The 17,048-nt window shown below is 38.6% G+C and overlaps 2 protein-coding genes across 12 annotated transcripts in view; one reads left to right on the top strand and one right to left on the bottom strand.

Annotated features, from left to right (window-relative positions):
* LOC127618490 (synaptotagmin-2-like) overlaps window positions 1–11,736 on the top strand; it is a 120,172-nt gene extending 108,436 nt beyond the window's left edge. For all 3 annotated transcript variants that reach the window (XM_052090968.1, XM_052090969.1, XM_052090967.1), the window contains exons 5-9: window positions 926–1,093; window positions 1,385–1,552; window positions 2,955–3,072; window positions 4,658–4,791; window positions 7,767–11,736. In XM_052090968.1, the coding sequence (XP_051946928.1) occupies window positions 926–1,093; window positions 1,385–1,552; window positions 2,955–3,072; window positions 4,658–4,791; window positions 7,767–7,982 (804 nt within the window). In that variant the 3' untranslated portion in view covers window positions 7,983–11,736. The remainder of the gene's footprint in view (window positions 1–925; window positions 1,094–1,384; window positions 1,553–2,954; window positions 3,073–4,657; window positions 4,792–7,766) is intronic.
* A 1,471-nt stretch (window positions 11,737–13,207) lies between these two features.
* LOC127618492 (protein phosphatase 1 regulatory subunit 12B-like) overlaps window positions 13,208–17,048 on the bottom strand; it is a 33,402-nt gene continuing 29,561 nt past the window's right edge. For all 9 annotated transcript variants that reach the window (XM_052090973.1, XM_052090970.1, XM_052090979.1 and 6 more), the window contains one exon: window positions 13,208–14,369. Coding sequence is in view for 2 of the 9 variants with exons in the window: in XM_052090976.1 (XP_051946936.1) it covers window positions 14,283–14,369 (87 nt within the window). In the remaining 7 variants the exon portion in view is untranslated. The remainder of the gene's footprint in view (window positions 14,370–17,048) is intronic.

Below are 17,048 nucleotides of genomic sequence, written 5' to 3'. Positions count from 1 at the left end.
TGCTTGTGCTGGACTTCTGATGTGCTCGTGATGCACGCTGTTCGTGACACCTGCTTGTCACCTTTCAAATTTATTGACAGTCAAATGCAACATGAGGAAGGTGCAATTTAAAGATTTATTTTATCCAGCCAAGTTTATATCATGCTGTGTAAATGTCGCAGATTCTGTCTTAATTAAACTGATTTGAATTTGAGAAAAGTTCTGAAAAAAATCTGTCTGTCTTCATACAATACAGTCAATGAGAATATTTCAACAGTATGATAACCGTCCGTTTTAAAACCGAGGTATTTTGTGAAACCCTTACACAAATAAAGAATTTATTACATAAAGCTCAGTATAGTTTAATGGTCATAAGATTTCATCATATGATATATGCTGTCAATGAGCATGAAGAACTGAAAAGTGTTTTTGTTGATGACTTTAGGTAACTAGGACTAGTTCAGTTGGGACACCACTCAGAGTAGTGCTTTAAATAAATCATGAATTTTATGAATAAGTGTATTTATTAAGCATTTATTACATATAAGTTTCATTCTTGAAAATGTGATTATTATCCAAAATAGTAACGTTGTTTCTGATTGGGATCAATTTGAAAAATACAATTACCGAAATAAAGAAATGTTATGATGTAACTATTGTTCACCCGTGTGTACACCAGTCAGAGACTCATACAAATTAAATATGCATTCAATTAATTTTTGGAGTTTTGGAGACCATAATTATAGTAATATATATAAATATATATAGGACATGCGATGAAGGTTATCAAGTTAAAATTTTGTTTATACTGTAATCAGTTCATGATTTGTAAAATCATGGAATATATTCTCTAACTTCTCCAGTGGAGTATTTTTTTGAGGGCTTTTAACCCTCAAAAAAAGATCATGAGGATTAAAGTTGGACACCCTTATCTTTTATTATATAGCTGACAGTGGGCATCTTGCAAGCTGCAGATCTTCTATCCATGGACAGTGGTGGCACCTCTGACCCATACGTCAAAGTTTTTATTCTACCAGACAAGAAGAAGAAGTATGACACCAAGGTGCACAAGAAAACCCTCAACCCTGTCTTCAATGAGACTTTCCACTTCAAGGTGCAGTACCTATTTCATTGACTCATTTGTGTCAAAGTCTGTGCCACCATGACATGTTTTGTCGTACATCAGGTTAAAGTCGTTGTAATAGCATGAGCAGTATTAATTATAATCCTTCCCATTCCAAATTCCACCACTAATTAGTAACTTGTATTACCATAGTCTAGAATTATATCTCTAGTATTAGACAGAGACAAACCCCACTTAACTTAAAACCCATAAAATGTTCTACATGTTCTCTTATTCCCAATTATTCTGTCACAGTTCTTAAAACCTGATGTTGATTTGTAGATTCCGTTCAACGAAATGGGAGGGAAGTCACTGGTCATGTCTGTGTACGACTTTGACCGTTTCTCAAAACATGACGTGATCGGTGAGGTGAAGATTGCCATGAACACCCTGGACCTGGCACAGCCCATCTTGCAGTGGAGAGACCTGGACAGTGCAGAGAAAGAAGAGGTACAGTAAACCTGTCCTTTATACGTCACTCCCTTCACGTTAACTACAGTGAGCATCTGTCAAGCAATAGTAATAATGAGAGCTAATCAACCGGCACTGCTAAGCAGGCGTTTATGGCCATTATGTTACCTAATGCTTTTCTTTTCGTATCTTAACATATGTTCATGATTGAAGTTGCATTATTCTCTTAGTAAAGTGATACACTAGTGAAACACAATTGATGTCAATTTCTGAACAACTAGGGCTGTTAATCAATGAAACATTGTAACTGAATTAATTACATGATACACTGTAAATAGAAATCCTATTAAAAAACAGTTAACTACTGGCAGCTGTAGTTGCTAGCATCATACTGTAAAAATATTGTGTGTTACTGTTGTTGAAATTAACAGCTACAGGTAGAGAAATTGTTGTTTTTTTCAGCTACAGTATACAACTGTAATTTAGCAGCATATAGCTGTCAAGATCCCAACATGCACTGTGGCATGAGCAATTACATGGCTTTTGTACTATTCACTGGTTTATTTTGCAGTTATTTTTGTTGCAGTCTATGTTACTTGTATTTTAATGTTCAACTTTTACTATTTTTATGTAAAAGCAACTTTATTGTTAGTCAACACTGTTGAGTTTTGTATGCCGAGTGTTGATGTCTGTGTGTCTCTTGTTAACAAATCACGTTATGTGTACATTCACCTAAAACATCAAACACTTAAATTTATGTTAAAATATATGGTTCAGAATGTCACTAGCTTTCACCAAGATGGTATCGAGATTTTGAACCCTTTCATACATACCATCACACATATGTGACAGTTAATAACTGGGCCCTGCAGAGTAGTGTCACACATATGTGTTTCTGCAACAGCCAGTTACATTACAAGCTGTCAGATTCAAAACGGTTTTCATGCCGACACAGGCTGCGCTGTTCAAGCGTCTATAGTTTATATTAGCTCAAACAGTTGCTCGTACAGTCTTTTAAACCACAGAATAATTTAATTTGATATACATACAGTACATCCATGTGAGTGATGGGGCACCCCCCGGGCACCCCCTCTAGAACCGCCTCTTCCTAACCTCATTGGTGCTTGTGCATCACATACCCAAATGTCATGACATCAAGTTTGGGAGAACTACATCTTTAAAATAACAAGAGTTCACCTTTTTGAATAACAATTCTTGACACTATTGCGACTCGCTGTTTCTGAATATAAGAACACATTTTAAACAGATCCTTATTTCAGTACTGTCTGCTCACAAGTATGGTTTGGCAGATCAGGGTAAACTAATTGTCTCATATTTTATAGCACATGTTTTTATAATTAAGTGTACTAAATTAACGTGTTAAATTGACTAATAAAAACCTGTTATAGTCATCAACTTCCTTTTCTCCGAACACACATAGCCTGAAAAGCTTGGCGATATCTGCATCTCCCTGCGCTACGTACCCACAGCTGGAAAACTCACCATCTGTATCCTGGAGGCTAAGAACCTGAAAAAGATGGATGTTGGAGGACTCTCAGGTACACACACACACACACACACACACACACACACATACACACACACATACACACACACACACACACACACATACACACACTAGACAGTGCATTGTCATTCTCTATTAGAGAGTGTCTCTCTAGAGAGTGGGTGGAGATTTTAAACTCCATCTGATTTTTGCCTGCAGTAGCATGAATATGCGTGCATATGCCATAACAATTTATTTAATTATTTCTTTTTTTAATCTTCTCAAAAGGACAGCGCTAAAGATATATGTGCATGTTTCACTAATTCTTTTTTAATTTTTTTATATTAATGCATCATGTTTCTGGCAGACACGCACAGCAGGCTTCAGTGCTGCAGCACTGTATTTGTGTCACGCCTGTGCTTTAATGTCAGCGGTAGCCATGCAGAACAGATAGCGCTCACGTGCTGACTCTGCAGTCCTCTGCTCGCGCTGCGCCATGCGTCTCCCTCAGCCAGGCCTAGCTGCTGCCATCTGCTGGTTGCTATGAGAACAGCAGCTGTATAAAACACGTTGCAGGCAATGTAACGAAAACAGAGAAGTGGAAATAGGTGGAAGAAGAAGAGTGAATAAAGCTGACCAAGTTCCGAGACAGACTAGACTGATGCAGCTTATGTAATTAACATACAGGTGATTTCCAGCAAGCACACTTGCTAAATGAAGGAATGCATTAACTGGAGCCTGCCTCCAGGAAATAATATTAAGTGACGAACAAACTGGCATTATTTATTTTGAATTTTTTAACTGTAGCTTCCGGAACGCCATTTCAGAAACACCGTCCTGGCGCTATCAAACATTCATCTTTTTTTATTTAATTTTTTATCCTGAACAGTGTGAGTATGGGGTGAGGGATACCTGTTTTCAAACTAATGGAAGATTGGGAAGTATTTTATAATGTTTTAAATACATTTTATTAGGTATTACTTATTTCATTAATGACATAATTGCTTTGGATAAAAGAATATGCTAAATGGCTTCTTGCAAACGTACATGCAATTTACAAGACAAAATAAATCTGATTTGATGATTCATAATAAGTCACATATTTATATTTTGTTATTATTAATATATTATTTCAGAATAAACAAAATTATTTAGGAGCTTGCAATGCTACATTTATGAAGTTAATTCAATTTTCCTAATCCAACATAACATTAACTATACAATCCACTAATAAGAGGCATTGACTAATCACTGTATTTAATGTAATTATCTATATTTCAATGGATTAATGTAATCTGTGAATCTACTACAGCATTTAGCAAATTATAGCTAAATTATTAACTATCTGCCTTGCCACCATATTCTTGCTTAAAAATAAAACTAGATATTATTCAGCAGGATACTCTGGAGAACAATAAATATATATAAAATAGCTAGACAATTTATTAAATTTGATTGATCTTGTTCTTAATCTCTGAACAAAAAATGTTGCTTGAGTCACCAGATTTAGTCTATCTGTGGAATACTCTGTGCTAAAGCTTCAGTCAAGTTCTTTCACTGGCAAACAAATACATAACAGAATGGCAAGTTAAAAACATCAATATAAATGTACGATTGAACATGCTGTGCCTCTACAGATCCCTATGTGAAGATTCATCTTCTACAAAATGGAAAGCGACTGAAAAAGAAGAAGACGACTGTGAAGAAGAACACACTGAACCCCTACTATAATGAATCCTTCAGCTTTGAGATTCCACAGGACCAGATGCAGGTACAATTTTCAGGACTTAAAAACAATGGTTTACCTTGTTTGTGTTCAGTCAAGCTCACCTGTCAATGTTTTATTGTGGAATCGGTCAATCAATGTCATGCCGTCCATTGTATAGACTACTTAAAGACACCATTAAAAATGGCCCGTTGAGCACAGTTTTCTTTCCTTTGTTTACATATTGAAGAGCTTGTCCAATTAAATAGCCTTTAGTTCACATCATCCCATTGACTCGTTTTAAGCATAAACGTCACTGAACACAAGAATAATTTTGCTTCTCAATTAAAACTATCTTGTTTTAAGAATGTTTAGATACACTGTAAACCCTAATAAGTAAGCAGAAGGAAAACATTTTTTTTTTTATGGCACTTAACTTGAAATGTAACTTTGGCTGAACTTAAAATGACCATGTAGTTTCAAATTAAATATTTCTAGTATAGGAAACCTACTGAAACTAGTTAGCAAGTTCTTACTAGTACAGTGATTGCTAGCTTATTAAATGCTAACTGTAAAGGCAACAATGGAAAGGAGGAGCTGAGAACCGGCGTGACAATATTGATAATAGTTTAATGAAGAAATTAACCGAAAGACACAAACACCACCATCCGCAGTTGGCCTTTATCCCACTCGGAGGCTTAATTAGCCTGATAAGGGACCGGGTGTGTATAATCACCACCCGGCCCGCCCTCAGCCCTGTCACATTCCTCCCTCGTTCTCTCATACCAGGGAGCCCCCGGCATGACGTACACCCCTTCCCTGGGGGAGGGCATGCCCTAAGCCCCGTCTGCCGTCAGGTCATCCCCACCTTCCTGAATCTGGGAGGGGACAGGTGGAGGGAAACAGAAATAACTAAAATAGGGGGGGTACTTCCTGTAACACCCCCACCACCCCAAAAAAAACATCAGCATATGCAGGGCTCGAGATGAGGAGGGATGTGAGGGAATATCATCCCCCTTGTTGCAATAAATACCAAAAAGCACCCCCCCTTTTAAAACAACCATCCCCCTTGCCATCCCCTTTAGATTAATTCTGTCATGTATCATTTAGAACTAATCATGCAAGTAAAATATTTTATTCTCTACGTTTGATAAGTAACAGACTTTAAATAAGGGCAATCATCAAGGTCAGAATTCGATTTCGACATGTGTGGGGTTTCCAAGTTTCTATAGGTGCCATACCACAATTAGATCTTCATACTTGAACAGTTTGGAAATATTCTGCGGGGAGTTTAGCCATGCATTGATTTGTCCTTCCTAGTGTTCACATGAAACTTACACCACTGAAGGTAACGCAAGTTTTCAAAAGTTTGTGCACTTTCAAAAATGGCCAAGAGAAGAGTTCAAGGAAATATTTTGTATTTAATTAAAAAGAAGAGAACAGAATGTAAGATATTGCTATGAGGAGTGTACAGTTACAATATGAAAATGTTTTAATTCAACCAATTGTCAGGGTTTCGCCCATAAAATACTTTTTTACACCACTGTTTAAGCATCCTTCATAGAAACAGCCCAAACTTCCTTTACTAGTTCATTTACTGGAGTAGAAAAAATGCTTTTCAGTGACAGTGGACGAGAGATTTAGGAAAAAAAAAACTTTTTCATGATCTTTACGTGGATTCTTTTCACTAAATGCATCATATAATACAATAACAGAGGGTAACAGGTGCATATTATGGCGATGTGTCATATGGGTAAATGAAATTATGCAATTTTTTGTCCAGATCTATTAAATTAAAAATACATGGAAAAAAAATATCACTTCACACAAACCATTTACTTGAATATTTATATTATTACATGTATACATGTGGTGTCAAGACACAGTAAAACAAAATCTGAAAAAATACATGTTGGCTTGACTAGAGCAGAATAATCTTTTATTGTTCTTTCTTAAAAAATTAAACAGTTAAACAATTTTGTAAATTGTTAAAATATAATTCATATTTGAAAACGCTTTTGTCTACCAAAGTCACTGGGAAATCAATGGTATCCTTTTTTGTTTTTGTTTATATTGTCCATAAAAACCACAAAAAAACATGACACATTTAGACCCTCAAGACTGAGCGTTAAGTTTTAAAAAACATCTGATATTAATTTTGACAGGGAACATTTTGTTCAAGACATGTGGTGTGACCATGAGATAACTTCTTGATATTCTTGACTCAGAAATTCATAATATTTAAAACATATTTTATTTATTTTTATTAACTTTTTTGGAATCATTGATGAAGTTCATGGTGCAAAGAAAGTAGAATTATACTTTTTTACATTCTTTTTTTTTATTGATTTTTTGTAGAAAATGCAATAGTTTTTCAAAATGTATGAAACCAAATTTGACTAAGATTACATTTATGAGAATATTATTTTATGAATAGGAATTTAAACTAGATTTTTTAAAAGATTTCTCATTTTAACACCTTGGACAACCTTGTCAATGACCCATAAGTATTAGGACAGAAGTGCCAGCTCTCGATGATTTGCAAGGTCTTGTGCAAGAGCGCCGTGCATTTCGATGCTTTCAGAGGTTACTCTACAAATAATCATTATCCATAATTTGTATAAAATTAGAAGATTAAATAGTTAAAATCATGGACGACCAACAAGCGTGAGTTCGGAGGTAATATTTTCATTTATTTGGTCAAGAAAACTTTTGATTTGTCAAAAGTTTATATTATTGCATCTATAACTTCACTGTTATTGTTCAATAAAAAAATTGTCATCAATCTGATTTACTTTCTCTATTATGGACAAATTATAAAGCTTTTTTAATAGAGTTTTAGTAGAGTTTTCCCCTGCTTGAAAATGTTTCTGTTGATGTTTAATTGATATAGTGAACATAAATTATAGGCCTACTATAACACAATATGTTATAGAATCTTTTCGTTAACAAAATGTTCTGGCTTGGCCTGCGTGTCCCGAAGATTTGTTGATGACACCTTTGAAGATGCTGAGTTAATCACAAGTATTGTTTTATTATAGAAAATTCAAGCTGTGGTCACAGTGCTGGATTACGACAAGATCGGCAAGAACGATGCCATTGGCAAGATCTGGGTGGGCAGCAAAGCAGAGGGCACTGAGCTAAGGCACTGGTCCGATATGCTGGCAAACCCGCGGCGGCCCATCGCTCAGTGGCATCCACTCAAACCTGAGGAGGAGGTGGATGCTTCACTAGCAGCCCTCAATGCCAAGAAGTAATCCTGCCACTTCCCTTCTACTTCCTCCCCTACTTCCCTACTTGTCCTCCTTCCTTTCTTTCTTTCACTTTTCAACATGCACAACATCTTCAACCATCAATCAGCACTGAATTACAGCCATAGGCCACCAGACTAGACACTAAAAGAATCAAAAGAAGACGATTGGGTCGCATCAACAGCTACAACCCAACACAAATGAGATCGAGGTTGTGTTTGATTTAATGAGGAAGCTAAAGAAAGACTGTTTCGACTACTATCAATGTTCTTCAAGAACAGCTGATCTCATAGGTCAGTATGTCCTCTAAGAATGGTGTTCTTTGTGGCACAGCTTGGAGTTTGTACATTTACACCCAAAAATCCAATAGATCAACAGCATTCCAAAGTTTTGCATCGGGGACCAGGGATAGAAACACACTGCCTCTTCCACTGCCTAATTTTAACACATTCCTGCTAGATTCTCTGGTCATCTAGATCAAATCAGTTACTATGTTTGAGTCTGAAAGGACAATGAAAAATGGTTTAACATTATTGAAAAAAAAAAAATTGTAAATGGGAACGGAGAGATGGAGGAATGGATGAAATTTTCAGGTGTCATTGATTATACTGCCTGCAGACAACCTCTTCTTCGATTCTTCTTCCACTGCCCAATGTCCTAACACACCCTGACAAAAAGGAGACAAGCCTTCAAACATTCAATTATTCAATAAATAAGCAATTCTTAGCTTCCAGGGACGTCTCCCTGTTAGCATCCGTATTTGTTTCTTCGCTTTATTTTGTTGTATTAAATGTATTCTGCCTGAGCACTTTAAATGAAAGTGTGTTTTTGTTGTAGTCAAGCACTTTGTTTTTATCAGTATTTTACCTACATTTGGGAGTTTGTTGTTTTGATACATGTTTTCGATGTTCTGGGCCCACTGATTAAGAATTTACAACAGTATTTGTTTTCAAGGTCGATTCATTTCGGTTTAAACCAGAAGTTCTTACAAGAAGTGAGAGTTTGACAGAGGGCACTGTTACATGTGTACTTACACCACATCTTACCAAACCGCTTAACTTATTTGCACTACTGGAACTACATTCTGTATATGTTACTCTGTCAATTGGAATCTGTACTTTAGTGATGGTGCATTCTTGTTGCGAGTGTCAGAATTTGCATTTGCTAAAAAAAGGGAACTTGTATCATTTGAAAGTTGCTTTGGGGCTTAGAGTGTTTGAGTCAGTTGTTGTGACAGTGTACATCTCAGCATATAATTATATTGATGAACTAAGACTAAATGATAAAGACCAAAAATTTGATCCTTATATTGCCTGGAGAAACTCTTTTGGCAATGATAATACCTTGTGACATTTTTTTCAATTATCAACTAATTGAGAAATTTAGCAAATTACAAGCCTGAATCTGATCAAAATGTATTTTTGGGGCATCATTTCTTGCGTATAGACTTTTACAGCAAATCAGACTAAATGCTCCATTGAAAGAGCCAAGAGTGATTTTTGGGGAAAATAGTTGTACTTACCATGCAGTAACCCAGTTTAAAAGAAGCAGCTTTTCTGACAGGCCATGTTCAGTTGCAATAAGTCTGTTGTAGTTTGATTGTGAAATAGCAGGTTTTTCCACCCACATTCGCAGTGCAGTTTGACATTTTTATGTCTCTTTGCAAGCCTAATGAATGTGTGATTATTTATCATTTATTTATCATGTATAATTTATTTATAGTTTTCCTTTTTTAGTGATGTCGAAACACTTCTTTTAAGGATCAACGTTATTTTTACTCTGTTATTGTAGGTTATTTTTTAGGTTATTCTCTTACACAGATGTGTCTCGTATTACGAAAAGTGTACACAAAGAAATCACAACTTACATCTAATGGCCCTTTTCCCCAATCCATGCTGTAGTTTTACCTATATATGCATAGTTCCAACTTTATGATAATGCATGTTACAATAAAAAAAGATGTGCATGTTTCAGATGTGAAGCAAAAAATATATTGTGTACCTAAGTAGGTGTTCTTTGTCATTTTAATAACAAAAAGAAAGGGTAAGATACTGTGTATATTTTCTAATCAAATCAAATATGTATTTATTTTCCATGAGTGGGTACTGGAGAGAATATGAACTGTACTAGACAAATCTTCATTTTCAGATTTAATCCATACCTGAACATCATGAGCAAATATGTTAAGTGCTTTGTGTGAACTAATATAGAATGAAAACGTAGCCGCATGCTTGCTGTCTACTAATATTGTGAAGGGAAAAAACGTTTGTTTTAATTCATTTACATATTTATTTATTTCAAATGATTATCTTCATTTTATAATATTTGTACAGTAAGTCTCTTTGTCCAAATATGCTTCTGGAAAGTAAATACTTCCATAGGGGGCTCCAAGTCTGAGTATTTCCCCATCTTATAGGACCAATGATGCAGTTTTGTATCATTCAAATATATATATATATATATATATATATATATATATATATATATATATATATATATAGCTGATCAAGTTTACTTTTATCATATTACACTTTATTATAATTTTTGTCTTTTTCACAATCAGTGCCAATAAGAGAAGTCACGTTTACTGCCATTTGATCTGACTTTTACGTCATTCTTGCGTGATTTTTTCGGACCAGCTGATTCCCTTTGGCAACAAAGTTGCATTAGCACAATAGTATCAATCATGTTCAAGAAAACTTGGAGTCCCCATTGTTTTCTAAAAGCATTTATTTATTAGAATGTTACATAATAAGCGTTTAACTAGCCAATAAGCAGTACGTTTGTGTGTGAGAGTGTGGATAAGATAAAGCCATAAGACTTGAGCTGATTCCTTGGAGCTCAGCTAAATAGATGTACTTAATATGATTCTAAAAATATCTCCTTTCAAAGGCCTGTGTATCTCCTCACATTCCATTTAGTCTGTCAAGCTATGGGGCCACACTGTTTCCTAAAAATGGGCTGATTTTAACATCGTTGGCAGTTTAACTTGCAATAGTCAGTCTCTAAAATTGTATTTTATTTAATTTGTTTTAATTCTGTATTATGTATTTCTTTATTGAGTTTTGTAAATGCCTTGATTTATCAAAACGTGTGTCAGGGAAGTTTGCTTTTACAAACACTCATGTGGTTGGTGTAGTTGTTTCCACTATGTATGTACACATGCATTTATGTGCAAAGGGCAGTTTAAAAGGGTTGTGTAACCATGGAAATATACTGTCATTTAAAATATGAAGAACCAGTTGTTTTTAGCCTATTAATATTTATTTTATTAATAATTTTCTGATTTAACTTTAACAAACAATTTATCAAATAAATTATGGCATAATAAAAATAAAATGTAATACTTAATGTAATTATTGTTACAGGAAATTGCTACTTATAAAAGTAGACCCTTTAAAGGATTATTTATTTATTTATATATTTCAAATTTTAGGAAATGAAACTTCAAACAGCATTACTAGAATAAGCATTTGAGTGTGTGTGACTGCGTTCAACAATAATGCATAGGCCCTTTAATAAATAATCATTTGTTGTTATTTAATCAATCACTGCCATTCTGCCTATATGGCAGCATGCACAATGAACATTTATTTGAAACATTCCTAATTGTCAAACACAGAGTTGTTACTTGCAAGCAATGATATTCAGAGCAACGCTAAAAAGGGTAAATGAGTTGCATCAGCTTACAAAAGCAACTCAAGTTATTGTTGTAGTTCTCAGCAAGTATTTTACGGTGTACAAATGAACGAAAGACTGTTCTAACACCCATAGCAGAGACGTTTTCACAATTTTGTTGATTTCTTTGGATGCTAGCCAACAAACAAAACAGCAAAAAAGGTAGCACTGTACAATAAGGTTGTATGCGTTAACAAACATGAACAAACAATGAACAATAACCGAATTTTACAGCATTTATTAAAGTGAATTTCTACATTTATTACTAAATTTAAAGTTGTATATAGAGTATTACTATATAAACAAATATGAACGCACAATAGTACATTTACAAATTAACATTAACCAATATTAATAAATGATGTAAAAAAGTACACTTCAAGATACCTAATGTTAACATACAGTACAGTACCTTTTTGTAAAGTGTTACCGCAAAAGAGCTGTCTTTATCTTTGCTTTTGCATAGCCACATATCTAAGCAAATGTTATTTTTGTCTTTCTCTTCTCTAGCACTTTTCACTCTGCTTATTTGGAATTGTAAAAATGATCTTTTTTTTATTTGTGGTGTTCTGTTCTTTAAGTCAATGGGAGACTGCGAGGGTTTGGCCCTCAGGCCTGTTTGTACCCGTTTCAGTGTTCTTGTGTGTGCGTGTGTTCATGTCTGTAATGTCGTGCCTAGTGTGGATCAATCGCATGCTTTAGCCTTGATGGGACACTTTGACAAAAACATTGCTCACAGACCCTCCCCACGACCCCCTAGTGGACAGTACATGAGCATCGGCAATCCTTGTAAAGACATAAAGGGAACCAAATAGCTCTACAGATTTATCATATGTGTTACCAGCTCTGTTCTGAAACAAATGATAAAAATAAAGGCCTTTTAATTACACTTATTTCTGTCTGAATGTGGATTTGTTGAGTAATATACAGTAATTAACACATTCCACCATGGGAATATGGCATCACATTACTAGGAAGTAACACTTCTTGTATTTTAACAATAATTATAATTAATACATTAATAATAATTCCATTATTATGTTTTTATTATGGTTTTAATAATCATTTTATACAGGTAATTTTCAAACATCATCCATATTTATATATTATAATTTTTTTAGAAATTGAGCAGTATTGTTAGACTAATTTCACTCACCATTGCCAGATTTTGGCCCACAATTACAGCTGGGCATCTATTAAGATGCAGCCCATACAGACACTTTTATTAAAATATATTGACATTAGTGGCTTTAAAAACACGTAGAGGTATAATAAGAAATTGGATATGTCATTGAACTTTGGTGGATTATTAAATATTGTGCATAGCTGGCACACAAATACTAAAATATAAATAATAGATTTTGTTCAGAAGCTGATAAGACAATTTTTTGAATATCACAGACACTAAAAAAAAAAAAATACTGACATTTTAGAGAAATAAAGAGATCCTAAATGTTAATAACATGTAAATGAAGTAGGCTGGTACTGTAAAATCATTTCAGAGGCTGATATGACAATGCAAGCAGGCTAATAATAAGTCGTGTGAAAACATGTTCTTCATACTTTACAGTGTTATTATTAATAATTAGAATAGGCACACAATTAACACAATCATAAAAAGTGCTGTGAGCATTGGTTCAAGATTACAGGTTGAAAACGGTGGAAAATTAAAATAAAATACACAAAGCATTTGGAAATTGCATAAAAACAATACTAGTGGTGTGTTTTTTTTTTTGTTGTATATTTTACATATACACTCTTAATTAAAATCTGAAAAGCATAAATAAATATAAGACACATTCAACAATGGTGTCATGTAACAATTCTTCAACCGCATTACATATATAAACATAATCAAAAGACTTTGAAAAATGGATTGACATGCACAGAGAATAGAGTAAAAGAGTGACATCATTGCTCAGAGTGAACATCCATCCATCCATCCATCCATCGTCAACTGCTTATCCTGTGTACAGGGTCGCGGGGGGCTGGAGCCTATCCCAGCTAACATTGGGCGAAAGGCGGGGGACACCCTGGACAGGTCGCCAGTCAGAGTGAACATGTTGTTTAAAAATCAAATGGCAGAGCTTTAGAAAAGTCACCCTGAAACAATTTAGAACAATTGGATCGGATTGTGTGTGATCACATACTATTCAAAAGAATTATTGTATAGATCTTCCCTGCTAAAAAGACCAGCAGTTGTTCACCATCATTCATTATGTTATGTTATGTCACCAGCTTCACCCAAGATCTTTCTATCTGAGGTCCGTCAGCTCGCACCAAGTTGATCAAGATGGTCCAGGTTAAACTCAGCTTTACCAGCAGGCAGTCCAAATGGTCAACCAACTATATGGCCAACTTCAACAAGTTAGAAACCTTGTAAACCCAGCTACCAACCTAAGCAGGTTTAGCTGGATTTCCAGCAGGGTAGATCTCTGGTTTTGTGAAGATATATTTACCTTGGAGATGATACACTAAGAGAACTAGCACAAACCCATTACTAAGTATGATACTGGTCAGGTTGATGTATAGTATATGGAGGGACACTTGAAGCTCTATGGTTTCTCTGATTTGGTATCTCTCTATTCAGTGTTAAACCAAGTATTTGGCTCTGTTTCATGTTCTTCCTCACTTGGAAAGTTTGCTGATGACTCTGATTAAGGCTCCATTCTCATCGTTCAGTCGCTGGTTATCAGACTTGAGTTCTGTCAAAACCTGGAATTGACAATGAGAAAGGGAAGTTAGGCTTGTGTAAAAGAACCCTTTAACTATTAACACAGAAATTAGAACTGTCTGCAATCAAATACAATTTTAAAGGTGCACTAAGTCATTTTTATATTTGTTTCACTAGTCATTAAGATGCTGAGGTTTTCAATTAACAATGCTATTTGAGAAATACACTTTCCCCTTCTGTCGCTCTCTCCACGTTGTGTCGGAGAAGCGACACTAGGGGTCTGTCTTGAGCGCCGATATTCACCTCTGACCTATTGAAAAGGGCCAATGAGAGTTGGCAGTCAGTATTTGCATACCCTGCCCCCTGGGTATTTAAGCGGGGCAAATACGGAAGTTTAGTCAGAAAATTTCTTCAGAGCCGATGGTCTGTCTGCAGTTTGCTGCGAGTTACGCACCACATTACAATGTTCCTGTTTCCTCTGACGATCTGCATGCTGTTGGATCTTGACGGCGCACAACAGCGGCTTTCTCCTTTACATTGCACGGCGTGCATTGTTGCCCCGGAGCGCTTCGACAGCGCAGACACACACACACACTGTGTATTAAAAGAGTAAATTCCTATTAAAAGAGTAATTTCTCTAAAAGAGCAAAACACAGCGGCGTTGAACGTTCTTTTCAGAACGCGTCTTTTTCAAGATGCCCTTCCGCGCCTGTGTTGTTCCTGGATGCGGTAGAGTGCTCTCCGCTTCAGACGGCCACAGGCGCTGTCTCGTGTGTTTGGGCCGCGATCACACCGAGACGGCGTTTGTGGATGGTTCATGTTCTCACTGCGAGAACATGACCATGACCACGTTGCGGTCGCGGCTTGCTTTCAACATAAGCAAGCCACCCCAGCTGCACCCCGCATTGCTCCTTCTTCCCATGGGATTGAGGATGATGCGGTTGGCGCTGGGGGCGATTTGGGGCGGCAGCGGGTGCGGTTTCGCCGGGTAGCCCCGCGAACCTCCCGTTCCCCGACACGCTCGCTGGTCCCCGTCCACGCTCGCGGCGATAGCGGCTCGCCTAACGGCCCGGCTGTCTATCCTCCCGAGCCCGAAGCAGATGAGCTCGCCGCTGCATCGGAGAGTGTGATGTCTGGTGCCGAGGACTCCCCTGGACTGCCGCCTTCGGGCCAGCAGGCCCAGGCTGAGGCCGACGCTCAGATGTCTGACATGCTTTCCCGGGCCGCCGTAAGCGTGGGGTTGGATTGGAACCCTCCATCCTCCCCACAGCCTTTACGGTTGGATGACTGGTTCCTGGGGACAGCGCGCCGTTCGCGGCCTCGCATACCCCCGGTCCCGTTTTTCCCGGAGGTGCATGACGAGCTGACGTCTACATGGAGAGCCCCGCTCTCCGCCCGTCTAGGTGCCACCCGCTCCACTCTCACCACCCTCGACGGCGGAGAGCGCCACAGATACGGGGCGATTCCCCAGGTCGATATGGCAGTTGCGTACCATCTATGCCCCGGTAGCCCTACCTCCTGGCGTGGCCGCCCCGTACTCCCATCCAAGCCCTGTAGGACAACATCCTTGCTCAACGCGAAGGCCTACAGTGCGGCTGGACGCGCTGCCTCCGCCCTGCATGCGATGGCCCTCCTGCAAGTCCACCAGGCCAAAGCACTCAGAAACATGCACGGGGGTGGACCTGATCCTGATGTGCTGCAGGAACTGCGCTCAGCGACCGACCTCGCCCTGAGAGCGACGAAGGCCACAGCGCAGGCACTCGGACAGGCGATGGCCACCCTAGTGGTCCAGGAATGCCATCTTTGGCTCAGTCTGGTCGAGATGCGTGAGGCCGACAAGAACCGCCTCCTGGACGCACCTGTCTCTCAGACTGGCCTTTTCGGCGACACCGTCGAGGACTTCGCCCAACAGTTCTCCACGGTGAAGAAGCAGACGGAGGCCATCTCTCAAGCATCATGCCCTGCCGCAGACCTGCCGCTACGGGCCCTGCCCCGTCTGCCCGCCGAGGGCATCCCCCTGCGAAAAAACCAGCTCCTGCTCCGCCTCAACCCGGGCCCAGCTCTCAGCCCCAGCGTCGAGCACCCCGCAGGCGGCGCACGCCCCCTGTCTCACGAACCCCCTCTAGGACCCGGAAGGCTCCCAAGCGTTCCTGAGACAGCCGACCCAGAGCCGAAGACGTTAGCTCCGGAGGTGGTAAGACCGCTCCGTCCCCCGGTGGAGGGCCGGGAGGAGAATCCTTTGTTTTTTCATTTGCCACACCCCCTGACCGGGGCTGTGGTACCCACATTCTCAATAAGAGCTATTTCCTTTGCCTCTGGGTCACCTGGCCCGCAAATGCCATTCTCACCGCAATCTGCTTTCAGATTACGACGATCCCCCGGCCGGCCGGTTCAGACGAGTCCAGAGGACGCCAGCATCAGACCACCTCCTCAGTCACGAACCCGCCCCCTGCCGGGTGCACGGAGCAAGGTAAGTGCTTTGAGTCTATTCTCAGCACCTCAGCCTCAGGCCGCTACGAAGCCGCCCGACGCTGCATTACCTGTTCCGCCCCGCTGCGAGGCCCCGCCGGGTACGTCCAAAATACTCGTCCCTTTGGTGCCCCTAGCGCAGAGCTGGGAAGCATGGCTTGCGCTTCCCAACGCATCACGCTGGCTGCACCGGACCATTCGACTCGGTTACGCAATCCAGTTTGCCTGGCTCCTGCCCCCATTCAGGGGTG

This window comes from Xyrauchen texanus, chromosome 25, assembly GCF_025860055.1.
Source record: "Xyrauchen texanus isolate HMW12.3.18 chromosome 25, RBS_HiC_50CHRs, whole genome shotgun sequence".
Classification (NCBI taxonomy): domain Eukaryota; kingdom Metazoa; phylum Chordata; class Actinopteri; order Cypriniformes; family Catostomidae; genus Xyrauchen; species Xyrauchen texanus.
The sequence above is the reverse complement of the archived record's forward strand: the minus strand, read 5'-3'. Positions and strand labels throughout refer to the sequence as shown.